The sequence below is a fragment of the Danio rerio genome, chromosome 19, assembly GCF_049306965.1.
Source record: "Danio rerio strain Tuebingen ecotype United States chromosome 19, GRCz12tu, whole genome shotgun sequence".
In the NCBI taxonomy this organism is placed as follows: domain Eukaryota; kingdom Metazoa; phylum Chordata; class Actinopteri; order Cypriniformes; family Danionidae; genus Danio; species Danio rerio.
The window spans coordinates 408,911-426,099 of record NC_133194.1 but is presented as its reverse complement, the minus strand read 5'-3'; the positions used below and the strand labels follow the sequence as shown (position 1 = coordinate 426,099).

Sequence of the window (17,189 nt, the reverse complement as noted above, 5' to 3'; positions counted from 1 at the left end):
CACACACTCGCACAGTTCTATATGTGCTGTACATCTCTGTGACTCACTGATGCACAATGGGAGAGTGAGTCACTGCATCACTGCAGTGTGTGTGTGTGTGTGTGTGTGTGTGTGTGTGTGTGTATTCGTACCTCTCCTGGTCAGCACTGCGGAATCGTGGGAGAATCATGTGGCGGAAGCTTCCCGTGCGGTCGAGTTTGGGTTGACTCTTTGCTCGTTTAATTGATCCTTTCAAGCGGCGGCTGAGAAAACTCTGTGAACACACACACACACACACACACACACACACACACACACACACACACACAGTGATGACAGTGTGAGAGCAGAGGATCTCCAGCAGAGGGCACTGTGAGTCAGTGATGCCATTCCTGGATCCAGTGAGTCACTGCAGCTGCTGCCCACGCCACACACTCTGACATCTGCAGCGCTGCGTGTGTGTGTGTGTGTGTATGTGTGGTATTTGTGTTTATATCTCTGCAGCACTGTATGTGTGTGTTTGTATGAGTATTTGAGTCTCTAACATCTGCAGCGCTGAGTGTGTGTGTGTGTGTATCTGTGTGTGTGTGTGTGTGTAGTAAGTGTTTTTGCATCTCTGACTTCTGCAGCGCAGTGTGTGTGAGTGACTGTGTCTGACTAGGTGTGTGTTTTTGTCTTGGACATCTGCAGAACTGCGTGTGTGTGTGTGTGTGAAGTAAAACAGCACTGCAGGCTGCTTCTCACTCAGGGCTGCAGTTTATGCTAATGAGGAAGAGATGGGCACTAGTGGGCGGGGCTACGATAATTGGTTATAGTGTATGTGTGTATAAGAATGAGTGTGTATGGGTGTTTCCCAGTACTGGGTTGCAGCTGGAAGAACATCTGTCGTGTAAACATATGCTGGAATAGTTGGTGGTTCAATCCGCTGTGGTGAACCCTCATAAATAAGGGACTAGGTCGAAGGTAAACCAATGAATGAATTATATATGCATCTGTACAATATCTATATCTGTAATATCATTTATTTATAAGTAATTAAAGTAAAGTTGTCATTGTTTAGACGATAGACACGTTTAATTAGATTTCATCCTTTAATTTTCATTCTCAGATTGTCCGGTAAGATCTGCGCTACCAGATTAGCTCTTCGCTCAATCAACAAACCTAATTAGCATGATTAATAATTGGCTTTAATCCTCATTCTCAAAAAGAAGTAAGTTTTGCGCTGTTAATCCCACACTGATATGCAGATGAGCAGTGATCATCTCATTAACACAGATATCCTCAATAAACGCAGCTCATATTCATCATGCTCCATTCCAGAGGAAGACGCTTGTGTTGGGTAAATCTGGCGGCATGAACATCACTACTACTGAAATATTCATCTTGATTTGGCTATAAATATTCAGGCACATCACTGGAGGATTGCAGGAGTTAAAGATCCACATTCACCACCAACAAACCCACATCCTGGAACGGGTTTATAAGGTCTACGCTGATCCAGAAGAGTGTATTCTGCCTTTCACATCACAAAACACTTCAATCTCTTCTAGAAAACACCACAATATCTTCACATTACATCCTTTATAAACATTAATGTCTGATTAATCTTCATTAAAAGAGCATTTTCTGACAGCAGACGGAGGTAAATGATGAACTCCAGATGAAGTGAGATATTAGTCAATGTTAGTTCAGGTGAGATACACTTCACCTCCTGTCCTGTGTGTGTTAGAAATGCTATTCTACAGTCTGTAACAATTAAGCAATGCTTTGTTTTGTTTTGTAAATGTATATAATATTTCAGTTATGAGATAATTAGCTTGTTTTGCAACATGTCTTGATAGGAGCTAACTAAAAACACCAACCCACACACAACACGACCGACCGAAACACCAGCCCAAAAATAAACCCTCAATCCTCTGCTGAAACATTTACCACAACACGTGATCCACACACACACACACACACACACGCACACACACTTAATCAGCTATCCAAATGAGGACATTCCAAGATAGGATAAATTCATTATAAACACTAAAACCAGACCCAAAGGGAAACACTCCCGCTTTAAGATCAATATATGAACATTGATTCACATGATTTCTTAATGGTTTTTGCACACAGGGACTCGTATGTAGACAATTTAGCTACACACACATTTCATTAGCTATCCGAATGAGGACATTACAAGAAAAAAAAAGAATTAATTAATAATAAACACTAAAACCAGACTCAAAAAGCTAAATATATTTGCTTTATAATCAATATAAACACGTTCATTTACATTATAACTTAATGGTTTTTCCAAATAAGGGACTCATAACACACACACACACACACACACACACACACACACACACACAGGTATGTCCCAGATGTCTCCAAGGTACTGTTTTGTCAGATTCAGTTCATTTTCTAAGACAAAATTGGCCCAAAACTGTAACGTGTCAGTAATACACACACACACACACACACACACACACGCTTACCTGAACATTAACGTAACCTACCTAAATGAAAGGCAGCAGCGGCAGCAGCAGAGTGTGTATGTGAGATTTATTATGAGGTTTATTAAGGCTCTTATTAATGATAGATTTGACTGTGTGCATGGATATTTGTGCAGAACTAGAAGCGTTTGAAGCAGATGCATCAAACAATTCACTTCATAACTCTCAGTCTGACAGATCTACAGATCTTTTGCCTGCAACAATTAAAGAAATAAGCTAATAATGAACATTTTTTGGCATTTATTTTACAAGAAAACACTCCTGCAGTCTGTTTATGCTTTATGTGATATTGTGAAGTTAATAGCCCCTTTCACACAGTGATACCGGAAAATATCCGGAAAATTTACGGAACGACTTTACCGGTATGTTCAAAAAAGCGCTGTTCACACAGGCGAGGACGTTACGGAAATTTTCCGGAAAAGAGCATTCACACATCCATTCCAAAATACCGGTAAATTCTGACATCATTCACCACAAATGAGCTGTAAACGGCTGCGCTTGTGTTTGTAAACATTTGACTAAATTACAAACTCTTTTGATGATCAATATTTTAAACAACTTTCACAGGATCATATTCGCATGTCGAGATGTTCATAATATGTGCGTGTGCTGACGCTCACAGGCTGTTTCACAGGCACACGCAAAGCTTGAAGGTAAACAAACAACGGCTTATCATAAGCATCTCATCGATGATTATTTACACAGTTGGCATTAAGATGAACATATAAACGTGATCTGACTAACTTCTAGCAGCTAAATGCGTCTGGAAAAATATTCAAAGGCTTTTATTCTCACAAACCGCGCGGACGTAAATGCGTCTGACTGTTGTGATTGGCTAAAGCAGAAGTCTTACGTCAGCACGTTCTAGACGTGCACGCGCTTATTCCGGAAATATTCCTTCTGCGTTCACACAGCGCAGCTTTCCGGCAAATTGCCGGTAATGTTATAACTTCTCTTTCCGGAAAATAGCCAGAACGAATTTACCGGTATTTTCAAAAAGGACCTGTTCACACATACAACCTTTCCGGAAAATTGCCGGTAATTTTCCGGAAAGGTCTGTATGTGTGAAAGGGGCTAATGTCTTATACTTCGTTTAATTTCTTTTTAATTATTTGTGGAATTTTCAAGCAATTTCTGCATTTAAAAAAATTGTTAAACCCCACATATATATCTCCACGTGTGGTCAAAATTTTCTAAAGTAAAGTTTCTTACATCGTGTCTGAACTACATGCCTACACTACACATAATAAAAGTGGTCTTCTCCATGTTTAAAGCAGCATTTCTCCTGATCATCTGCTACAGCGACGTGCAGAATGTCTATTTTAGACACCATTACATGACAGCACAAACTACTATAACAGAGATCTCCTCCTCAGGTACTGATTATGTGCTTTACTCTGTGTGAAATGCTGCCAATCTGAGTCTAAACGTCATCTTACGAGACGTTTATCGCCATACTGAACGCAGCAGCTGATAGTTCACCTCAGATCATCAAAATGAAATAACTAGCAGACTAGAAAAGTCAAAACTGTTAAATTAGTTCATTAGGTTTTAACGAGATTAAAATCCTCTGCAGTGGCTGGTTTGTAAATGTTCTGTCGTGTTGTGTTTAGTGCTGATAAATAGCTTGTTGTGTGTTGTTTGGACGTGGTATTTAGGGCACATGATTATGTTCTGGATATTAATATTCATGAGGGGGCGTGTATGCAGTGCACTGAACATCCAATAAGGAGAGAGAGGAGGCGTGTCTACTCACAGGCTGTCGAAATGGCTGTGTAGGGGCAGTGGGCGGAGTTTCCATGCTTCTCTGCCGCGACGTGGCAAAGCTCTTCCTGCGAGCACGAGCGTGCTCTAAAACACACACACACACACACACACACACACACACACACACACACACACACACACACACGGCAAAAATATTCATCAGAGTATTCAAGACATCACATTAGTTATTTAATAAAGCTACTGATGAGTAAATAAACATTACATTAGTGTAAAGACTGCACTGAAAAGATCAAACCAAAGCTTATCCATGAAACAAGCACATTTATAATAATATGATATATAATATCTGTCTCGGGAGAGGGCCCTGAGCTTAAGGCATCCTCGTGCCCAGGGCTCCCTCCTGTTCGCAGAGCGAGAGAGGAGCTTGAGCTCAGGTGGATCTCAAAAACTCCTCAACTGCAGCAGCTTAGGGAAACACTTGAGGAGGAAGGGAGCTAGACGAGTGCCAGATTTGTTCAATCTGTTATGTATTTTTTATATCTTTGGATGGTGTGAGGAAACCGGAGAATTGGGGGAAACCCACGCCAACATGGGGAGAACACACAAACAAAAAAATTTAATGAATGAGTTTATGGTTCATTCCGCTGTGGTGATCTCAGATTAATGAAGGGACTAAGCTGAAAAGAAAATGAATGAGTTGGTGGTTCATTCTGCTGTGGCGACCCCAGATTATTGAAGGGACTAAGCCGAAAAGAAAATGAACGAATGAATGAATGAGTTGACGGTTCATTCCGCTGGGGCAACCTTAGTTTATTGAAGGGACTAAGCCGAAAATGAATGAATTAATGAATGAATGAGTTGATGGTTCATTCCACTGTGGCCATCCCAGATTAATAAAGCAACTAAGCCGAAAAGAAAAATGAATGAATGAATTAATGAGTTGGCGATTCATTCCGCTGTGGCGACCTCCGATTATTAAAGGGACTAAGCCGAAAAGAAAATGAATGAATGAGTTGACGGTTCATTCTGCTGTGGCGAACCCAGATTAATAAAGCAACTAAGCCGAAAAGAAAATGAATGAATGAATGAATGGAGTTGGCGGTTCATTCCACTGTGGCAACCTCAGATTATTAAAGGGACTAAGCCGAAAAGAAAATGAATGAATGAGTTGACGGTTCATTCTGCTGTGGCGAACCCAGATTAATAAAGCAACTAAGCCGAAAAGAAAATTAATGAATGAATGAATGGAGTTGGCGGTTCATTCCACTGTGGCAACCTCAGATTATTAAAGGGACTAAGCCGAAAAGAAAATAAATGAAGGAATGAATAATTGACAGTTCATTCCGCTGTGGCCACACCAAATTAATAAAGCAACTAAGCCGAAAAGAAAATGAATGAATGAATGAGTTGACGGTTCATTCCGCTGTGGCCACCCCAGATTAATAAAGCAACTAAGCCGAAAAGAAAAGTGATGAATGAGTGAAATTCTGTCCACAACAGCCCAGAGTGTGTGGATATTGTGTCTGGCTCTGGCTATGATGCTGAACGCTGTAAAACAGGAGAATATCGACTCTGCACTAAAGTTCTGCTCCATCTGACAACACTGAGAGAGAGGAATAATTATTCACTCAGAGTCCACACACACACACACACACACACACACACACTGGCGGTGTCTCTCTGGGCTGTTGTCAGTGTTTTGTCTTGTTTTGTGGTGATTCATCCCTCAGGACAGCAAACCTTTACAGAACTTGCATTCCTGCTGCTATAAATACACACGCAGCCTCCATCTCCATCTCTCTTCAGTCCCACACACACACACACACTCATCACGCGCTCGCTCTCAGGATAATCACAGCAGAAATGAAGCCGGCGGGTTCAGCGTGATTATCCGGCTCTCCATCTCCTCTGGAAACCTCCACCCACTGCTCTCAGACGTGGAGAACACCTGGAGCTTTAAGAAACACTTGACCTGCAGCCGCTGGAGCTGATCTCCATCCTGCTCACCAGAGACAACTGAACACTGCAACCTCTATCAGCTCACAGATCAAACCTGCTGTCCTGTTACACATCCACCCAATCACATCCACCCACTCAGACAGTCTCCACCCCCTCAGTCTCCACATACTTATATAGTCTCCGCCTCCTCATCAGTGTCAAGCCGAAGTCCGTACACACTTACAGTCTCCACCCACTCATAGTCTCCAACCAAAGTACTTACAAAGTCTCCACCCACTCATTAATTTTCCACCCACTTGTACAGTCTCCACCTACTCATACAGTCTCCACCCACTCATACAGTCTTCAGTAACACATGCAGTCTTCACCCACTTAGTCTCCACCCAATCATACAGTCTCCACACACGTATGCACTCTCCACCTACTTAGTCTCCACTCACTCATAGTCTCCGCACAATCAGCCAGTCTCCACCCTTTTGAAAAGTTTTTACCTACTCATACAGTCTCCGCCCGCTCATAAAGTATACACCCACTCATTAAGACTTTACCCAATCGGCCAGTCTCCACCCCTCATACAGTCACCCTCCACTCAATATCGTTACACACAGACTCCACCCACTCATATAGTCACCACCCACTCAGCCAGTCTCCACCCACTCATTCAATTTCCATCCAGTCTTCACTTATAGTCATCACCACACCTTACAATCTCCAGCTATTCAGTCTCCACCCACACACGTCCTTACATAAACTCCACCCAATTAGCCAGGTTTAGAAAGTCTCCACCCACTTAAAAATTTACACCCACTCATAGTCTCCATCTAATTAAACAGCCTCCACCCACTTCTACACTCTCCACCCAATTACCCAGTTTCCACCCACTCCAACACTCTCCACCCAATTACCCAGTCTCTACCCACTCCCACACTCTCCACCCAATTACCCAGTCTCTACCCACTCCCACACTCTCCACCCAATTACCCAGTCTCCACCCACTCCTACACTCTCCACCCACTCCTACACTCTCCACCCAATTAACCAGTCTCCACCCACTCCTACACTCTCCACCCAATTACCCAGTCTCCACCCACTCCTACACTCTCCACCCACTCCTACACTCTCCACCCAATTACCCAGTCTCCACCCATTCCTACACTCTCCACCCAATTAACCAGTCTACACCCACTCCTACACTCTCCACCCAATTAACCAGTCTCCACCCACTCCTACACTCTCCACCCAAATAACCAGTCTCCACCCACTCCTACACTCTCCACCCAAATAACCAGTCTCCACCCACTCCTACACTCTCCACCCAAATAACCAGTCTCCACCCACTCCTAGACTCTCCACCCAATTAACCAGTCTCCACCCACTCCTAGACTCTCCACCCAAATAACCAGTCTCCACCCACTCCTACACTCTCCACCCAATTACCCAGTCTCCACCCACTCCTACACTCTCCACCCAATTACCCAGTCTCCACCCATTCCTACACTCTCCACCCAATTAACCAGTCTCCACCCACTCCTACACTCTCCACCCAACAGAGTTCTTCTGTGTCAGATCTTCATATTGAGGCAGTAGTGAACAGTAAATGAGTGTGTCCACATCGGCCTGCTCCACCTTCCACACACAGCTTTGATCAGCGCAGTGTGACGTGTGCAGTGTGTAATAATCTGCCATGAGTACTTCATGACGGCTGCTGGGGTCTTTACAGGATTATGAGATTTGATTCTTCAGGAATATCATCTGCCTGCCGCTGTGTGCTGGATAAACAGCAGTGCTAATCATCTGCGTCTGATCTGACTCCAGCCAGCATCAATTACACAATCACACTAAAAATACAACACAAACACCAACCCAGCGCAAACCCGCTGCAGCTCAGAGGAGAAACACACAGATCCTTAAACAACACACACACACACACACACACACACACACACCAGTACAGTCTGTAATCCAGCAATGATGAGGCTACTGGAGAGCAGTGTTGGGGGTAACGGGAATTACGTAATCATATTTATTTAAGTAACGAGTAAAGTACACATCGCTTCAAAAAATTAAGCAATCATATTAGAGTTAGTTTTTAGTGTAATTAATCAGCTTTTAAAAACGAAATTGCGTAATTAAAATGAGCAGTGCATGAGAGAACGCAGGAGCAGACCGAGAGCAGGACGGCTCTGGCTTACATTTCTGCAATGCTGGAAGTTTCTCAATATTCTGAACACATGAAGAACAGGAGAGGGGGATTACAGTCTCCATGCACACTGACTGTACTGCACTAATGAGACTAGAAGCAGCAAACACACTGCTCCAAACTCTCATTAATCTGTGTATACGGCATGGAGAGCTCTGGAAGTCATCACATTATCTACATTATTGTTGTCTGGTGTGTTTTTAAAGGGCAGCTGTGATGAACATCATCTTCTGTGATCTGTGTGGACAGAACTGTGTGCAGGTATAGTGTGTCCACAGCCATATTATACTGATATAAACACAATGAGTCTCTTTGTTGAATTGTGTTAAAATAGGATCCATAAGAGATCACCCATCCTGCTGTGGAGACCTGTGATGAATGAATGAATGAATGAATGACAAAGTGCTGAAGAAGAAAGTGTGTGTGGTCTTCTTCATCACATTCATTCATTCACTCATTCTCCTTTAGTTTAGTCCCTTTATTCATCAGGAGTCGCCACAGCGGAATGAACCGACAACTATTCCAGCATGTTTTACACAGCAGATGCCCTTCCAGCTGCAGCACAGTACTGGAAAAAACCCATACACACTCATTCACACACACACACACACACACACACACTCAATTCCCTTGTAGCGCATGTGTTTGGAGGAAACCCACACCAACACGGGGAGAACATGCAAACTCCACACAGAAACACACACTGACCCAGCCGGGACTCAAACCAGAGACCTTCTTGCTGTGAGGCGACAGTGCTGACCACTGAGTCCTCCTTGATCTCTGATTAATTCTCTCCTCAACAGGACCGCAGGGTTGTTCATGACTCTCTCTGCAGTTCAGAGGCAGCGCTGCACACCTGAGCCTCATCTGACTGTACTCTCAGTGGGATGTGCCTGAGTGACATATTGTTGCTAGGGTGTTTTGGGTAGTTGCCAGGGAGTTGCTATGGAGCAGCTCTCCTGCAGGGTTGGTTGTAGTGCAGCTCAGTGGTTCATCAGCAGTAATAATCCTCTCTCTGATGTAAAGTCTCCATCACTCGTCCTTCTGTTTCTCCAAGTTTTGTTCTGAACTCAAGCTCTTTGTTTGGTTGTCATGGAAACTGCCTCCGTTTAAGCATAAAAGACACACGGAGCTCAGCGCATGCAGAACACACACACACACACACACGCGTTACACACACAGACATGCACACACACCAAACTCATGCACTCACATGAACACACACTAAATACACACTCATGCACACAGAATAAACACAATCACCAAACACGCTAAACACCCTTGAGCACACTCACACTAAACACACACACACACACACACACACACCAAACATACTTGTTCACACACCCCAAACACACTCACGTGCACACACACCAAATACACACTCGTGCACATATACACATCCAAACATACTCACATGCACACACTAAACACACACTCACACGCACACACACTAAATTCACACTCACTGAGCATGCTAAACACACTTGCGTGCACACACCAATCACACACTCGAGCACACACACACACACACCAAACATACATTCAAGCACACACACCAAACATGCTGAATGCACTTGCAGAACACACCAAACACACATTTGAGCACACACACACTCATGCTAAACACAATTCCAGAACACACCAAACACACACACACATATGCCAAACTCGCTTGGAGAACTCACATTTATGCACACACACCAAACACACACTCACACGCTAAACACACCTCCAGAACACACACCAAACACACACTCACACGCTAAACACACCTCCAGAACACACACCAAACACACACTCACACACTAAACACACCTACAGAACACACACCACATACACACTCACATGCTAAACACACCTCCAGAACACACACCACATACACACTCACACACTAAACACACCTACAGAACACACACCACATAAATACTCACACGCTAAACACACCTACAGAACACACACCAAACACACACTTGCAGAACAAGGACCAAACACACACTTGTGCACACATTCACACACACACCAAACATACATGTAGAACACACACAACAAACACATACATCAAACATACATGCAGAACACACACACACACACACCAAACACACACTTGGCACAAACATACACCAAACACATTTGCCACACTCCAAACACACTTGGCACGCACACACACACACACACTCACACTCACACACACACACACACTTGCACAACCACAGAAAAGCTTCAATTAGTCATAAAATCAGCAGTTGTAAATTACACTTTCAATTCTCCCGAGTGCGATCAGGTCGCGCACGAAACACACACACAAACACACCCACACACACCGAACGCCATCCTGGATGTTAATGCAATGTCAGGCTGAAGTGCATGTGTGTGTCTGTCTGTGTGTGTGTGTGTGTGTGTGTGTGTGTGTGTGTGGGTGGGAATCGCTGAGAGCATCACTGATCATGTATCTCACACACACACACACACACACACACACACACTGATCTGCCGCTTGAGGAAGGGTCTCTGTGTGGGCGCGTTCGAGCAGAAAGAGAAAACAGCCTCACACACACACACACACACATATGTTTAATTCAGCAACAACATCAACAAGCTGCATTGAGACTCATCAGCATCCCGCCATTAACATCCTCACCCCAAACACACTCTCAGGTATTAAACAGCGCACACACACACACAAACACACACACACACACACACACTGAGCTGCAGGTAGCTGGATTCACTCTCCTTCAGCTTAGTCCCTTATTCATCAGGGGTCGCCACAGCGGAATGAACCGCCAACTATTCCAGCATATGGTTTACACACCGGATACCCTCCCAGCTGCAACCCAGTACTGGGAAACACCCATGCACACTCATCTACACACACACACTCATACACTACGGCCAGTGTAGTTGATCAGTTCCCCTATAGCGCATGTGTTTGGACTGTGGGGGAAACCGGAGCACCCGGAGGAAACCCACACCAACACGGGGAGAACATGCAAACTCCACACAGAAACACCAACTGACCCAGCCGAGACTCAAACCAGCGACCTTCTGGCTGTGAGGCCACAGTGCTGACTACTGAGCTACCGTGATGTCAAATGTGTAAACACAAAAACTAAATGTTGAACTAGACATAAAACCATAATAAATAAAACATTAAACCTAATAAAAGTCACAAATGAAAGGAGAAAGAGGACACAGCAGCAGGACCACATACTGGATTAAAGTAAACAGTGAAAACTCAATATAATGACTCCAATATGTTCATTATTATTAAACTGAAAGTGTGATCAAATCAACAAAAATGTTTACACCACACACTCAGCAATCTAAATAATCCCCGACCCTGGAACCAAACAAAAATGCGGCCGGCCGGAAGTGCGATATGCACATTAATATAGCAGCATTTTTAATGACACTGTGTAACAATAATTAATATTTTTAGTGCTATGAGGGTCGGGTTTAGGGTTGGGGTGGGGGCAGGCATTAACAAATACAATGTATTGAGTAATTTAATAGATAACACAAATAACACTCTGTACAGCATCATGCTGTGGGGATGTGTTTCAGCAGCAGGAGCTGGAAGACTAGTCAGGATAGAGGGAAAGATGAATGCAGCGATGTACAGAGACATCCTGAATGAAGACCTGCACAAGAGTGCTCTCCACCTCAGACTGGGGCCACTCTTCATCTTCCAGCAGGACAATGACCCAAAGCACACCGCCAACATATCAATGGAGCGCCACAACAACAACTCGGTGAATGTCCTTGAGTGGCCCAGCCAGATCCCAGACCTAAACCCTATTGGGCATCTCTGGAGAGATCTGAAAATGGCTGAACACCGTCACTTCCCATCCAACCTGATAGAGCTGGAGAGGAACTGGAAAGAGGAACGGGCAAACATTCCCAAAGACAGGTGTGCAGAGCTTGTGTTGAGGAAATCAATCAATCAAGTTCATCCATTCTGAAATAAGACTGTAACATAAACACATGTGGAAAAAGTGAAGCGCTGTCAGTACTTCCCTAATGCACTGTCAATGAGCAGAAACAACACAATTCTTGAGATTTTTGGGAACAACTTAATTGTTTTAAGTTCAATCCACTTAAATGTAAGGTAACTTCATGTGTTTTGAAGCAATATGAATTGTGTGGAACTCAAAAACACATAAAAACAATGAACTATAGTACAGACTCAACACTGCAGATCCAGCGGCGTGACTATTGGGAATGATCACACTGCGAGATCTATCTTCAAAGCACATGAAGCTGCTTTCTATTAGCATTAAAACAACTGGAAGATCAAATTAATGATTAAACACTGATAAAAACAAAACGTTAATAAAGCAGCACAGGTGAGACTTTTGGGGGACATTAAATATAAAAATATCTAAATACTTTGATAACACTTTAAACCAGTGGTCACCAAACTTGTTCCTGGAGGGCCGGTGTCCAGCATATTTTAGCTCCAACCCTAATCAAACACACCTGAACAGCTGATCAAGCTCTTACTAGGTATACTCGAAACATCCAGGCAGGTGTGTTGAGGCAAGATGGAGCTAAACCCTGCAGAGACACCGGCCCTCCAGGACCAGGATTGGTGACCCCTGCTTTACACCATGGGTGTCAAACTCAGCTCCTGGAGGGCCGCAGCTCTTCACAGTTTTGCTTCAACCCTATTCTAACAGCTGATCCACTAATCGAGGTGACTAGAGAATATTAAGCAGGTGGGATTTGGAGGTAGATGGAGCTAAAATCTGCAGAGCCGTGGCCCTCCAGGAGCTGAGTTTAAGACCACTGCTTTAAACAATGCAATATATCGCATAATTAAAAGATATTCCTAATGCATTATTTATAACACCTTATGATGCATTCTAGATGACCTGTAATCACATGTACTGTATATCTCAGTGATAATAAAATAATCAAACTATTAATAGATGAAAACAACATCATCATCTGTAGCAAAGAATCTGCAAGCAAATGCATTCACAATGTTCATCAATCTCTAAGCTGCGCTGTGTTGAACACTCATGTTTATAATGACGAGCTGAAAGTGTTTCCAGCACACATAATTGATGAGAACTCTGAGCTGAGGCATTATTCTCAGTCTTCAGGAGTTTGATGATATGATGAAGCGCTTGCGTTTATGTCAGATGCTTTTACACGGGCTGTAAGGTGATGCTGTCATGCATTTGAGGACTTTCAGAGCTGCAGAAAGAGCAGACCGATCCTCATCACATCACATATGAACATTTATAATAATCATAAAGTGTTTTACGAGGCTGGAAAACATCCCGCTTGACTGCTGTGTGCTGATCTGCAGTCAGTAAAGATCATGTATGAATAATATATCAGACTATCAGCTCTCCAGGACAGACCTTTAGCTTTAACATCATTCAGACTACACAAAGCTCTAAGAGTACAACTATAAAGGCAAGATATTGACTACTGCAAACTACAGACATGCATGAACAACCACCGGACACTTTATTAGGTACACCTGTCCACCTGCTTGTTAACACAAATGTCTAATCAGCCAATCACATGGCAGCAGCTCACTGCATTTCGGCATGTAGACATGGTCAAGAGGATCTGCTGCAGTTCAGAGCGAGCATCAGAATGGAGAAGAAAGGGGATTTAAGAGACTTTGATCGTGGCATGGTTGTTGCTGCCAGACGGGCTGCTCTGAGTATTTCAGAAACTGCTGATCTACTGGGATTTTCACGCACAACCATCTCTAGGGTTTACAGAGAATGCTCCGACAAAGAGGAAATATCCAGTGAGCGGCAGTTCTGTGGGCGCAAATACCTTGTTGATGAGGCCAGAGGTCAGAGGAGAATGGCCAGACTGGTTCCAGCTGATAGAAAGGCGACAGTAACTCAAATAAGCACTCGATACAACCGAGCTCTGCAGAAGAGCATCTCTAACCCTAACCCACACACACAAACACACACACACCAGATCTGGTTAACACAGCGTTAAAGCATGGTGTTTCAGGAGTAAATCCAGCTGAAAGACTGTCGTCCCACATACACACACACACACACACACACACACACACAGGCTTTAGTGTAAATCCGGCCTGCACTTTCTCATCTCATTTGCATAAAGTTCAGCCTTTCTCAACTCCTGATGCTCTCGTCAGCCAATCCCACAATCCCCCACTGCAGAACAACACCTGCTCACACCACCTGAAGATCCCAACACACACACACACACACTCCATCTGCAGATATGATCAAACACACACACAAACCCACACACACACACTTTATCTGCAGATATGCTCACACACACACACACACACACACACGAACGCACGCACACTGCATCTGTTTAAACACGCTCACAGTTACACACTTCATCTACAGATCTGCTCACACACACACTTATTCAAACACACACATGCAGGCAAAAACACACTTTATCTGCAGATCTGCTCAAACATACACACCGACGCACACACATACACACTCACACACTTCGTCAGCAAATATGCTTCAGACGCACACACTCATTCAGACACACACTCATACAAACTCTCTCACACACATCCACAGATCTGCTTAAACACACACACACACTTCATCTGGAGATCCACACACACACACTTAATCTGGAGGTCCATGCAAACACACACTTTATTTTGAGATCCACACACACACACACTGCATCTGCAGATCCGCTCAAACACACACACACATACAAGCACACACTTTTCACCTGCTAGACAAGGATAAAGCCACAAAGCAGCATAACACACACTCCGGCAACCAATCACAACACCTTAGCAACAGCATAGCAACCACCTGCCAACCAACCAGAGCTGTGAACAGCAAACATCATTCACAAGTCCTCCATCCAGAACCAGATGCATCAAATACTTCTGCAACATTCCTCTGCTTTAATCACACACACACACACACACACACACACACACACACACACACACACACACACACTGTCAGAAAAGTGTGCAGATTCTGTGTGGGCCGCCGTCGCAGAACTGTTCGGCACCGATCCACAGGCCACAGCACTTATATTGGGAATGGAGGAGCAGCAAACACAACATGCAGACCGACAGCAGCTCTCACAACACACACACACACACACTTTACCTTACACTGATGGAGGAGTTACTAAAACATACAGGAGTCTGTGCTGATATTATTATATCCATTGTGTGTTAATCAGTGCTGGCCAAAGATTCACTGCATCCAAAATAAAAGACTTTTGACCTGATAAATACACTCACCAGCCACTTTATTACCGGGTCGGACCCTTTTCTCCTCCAGAACTGTCTGAATCCTTCATGTTGTAGATTCTTCAAGCTGCTGGAAATATTCCTCAGAGATTTTGCTCCATATTGTCATGATAGCATCACACAGTTGCTGCAGATTTGTCGGCTGCACATTCATGATGCCAATCTCCCGTTCCACCACATCCCAAAGCTGCTCTATTGGATTGAGCTCTGGTGACTGTGGAGGCCATTTGAGTGCAGTGAACTCATCGTCATGTTCAAGAAAGCAGTCTGAGATGATTGAGCTTTATGACATGCTGCGTTATCCTGCTGGAAGTAGCCATCAGAAGATGGAGACACTGTGCTCATAAAGGGATGGACATGGTCAGCAGCAATACTCAGGTAGGCTGTGGCGTTGATGCTCAATTGGTACTAATGGACCCAAAGAAAATCTCCCCCACACCATTACACCACCACCACCAGCCTGAACCGCTGACACAAGGCAGGATGATCCATGCTTTCATGTTGTTGAGGCCAAATTGTGAGCCGAGCATCCGAATGTGTGAGCAGAAATGGAGACTCATCAGAGCAGCAACGTTTCTCCAATCTTCTATTGTCCAGTTTTGGTGAGTCTGTGTGAATTGTAGCCTCAGTTTCCTGTTCTTAGCTGACAGGAGCGGCACCCGGTGTGCTCTTCTGCTGCTGTAGCCCATCCGCCTCAAGGTTGGACGTGTTGTGTGTTCAGAGATGCTCTTCTGCAGAGCTCGGTTGTATCGAGTGCTTATCTGAGTTACTGTCGCCTTTCTATCAGCTGGAACCAGTCTGGCCATTCTCCTCTGACCTCTGGCCTCATCAACAAGGCATTTGCGCCCACAGAACTGCCGCTCACTGGATATTTCCTCTTTGTCGGAGCATTCTCTGTAAACCCTAGAGATGGTTGTGCGTGAAAATCCCAGTAGATCAGCAGTTTCTGAAATACTCAGAGCAGCCCGTCTGGCAGCAACAACCATGCCACGCTCAAAGTCACTGAAATCCCCTTTCTTCCCCATTCTGATGCTCACTTGACCTGCAGCAGATCCTCTTGACCATGTCTACATGCCGAAATGCAGTGAGCTGCTGCCATGTGATTGGCTGATTAGACATTTGTGTCAACGAGCAGGTTGGACAGGTGTACCTAATAAAGTGGCCGATGTGTGTATTTATGATGCATATATATATATATAAATACGCACATGCATGCATATATTTAAGAAAATGTTTATCTTTATTTATAAATATATATGTGTGTATATGATACAAATTATACAGAAATTTAAAGAGAGAAAAATGTTTTGTAGTTTTGTTTTTATGCATGTGTGTGTGTGTATCATACATATTCATAATAAATATATAACACACATCAAAATTATGTCTAAACAAACCTTTATTTTGGATGTGATTGATCATGATAATTCTTTGCCCAGCACTATAATAAACATATAAAGTTAAATGGACTGTATACACACACACACACACACACACACACACACACATGCAAGCCTTTTTTACCACACAATGAATTTTCTAAAAAATTATTACT

At 43.7% G+C, this 17,189-nt stretch overlaps 1 protein-coding gene across 7 annotated transcripts in view; it reads right to left on the bottom strand.

The window, feature by feature from the left end:
* The window catches only part of syngap1a (synaptic Ras GTPase activating protein 1a), a 54,546-nt gene that overhangs the window by 18,628 nt on the left and 18,729 nt on the right, over nt 1–17,189 (bottom strand). For all 7 annotated transcript variants that reach the window (XM_005159316.6, XM_005159317.6, XM_003200501.7 and 4 more), the window contains 2 exons: nt 4,243–4,337; nt 132–253 (listed from right to left, as the gene is read on the bottom strand). In XM_005159316.6, the coding sequence (XP_005159373.1) occupies nt 132–253; nt 4,243–4,337 (217 nt within the window). The remainder of the gene's footprint in view (nt 1–131; nt 254–4,242; nt 4,338–17,189) is intronic.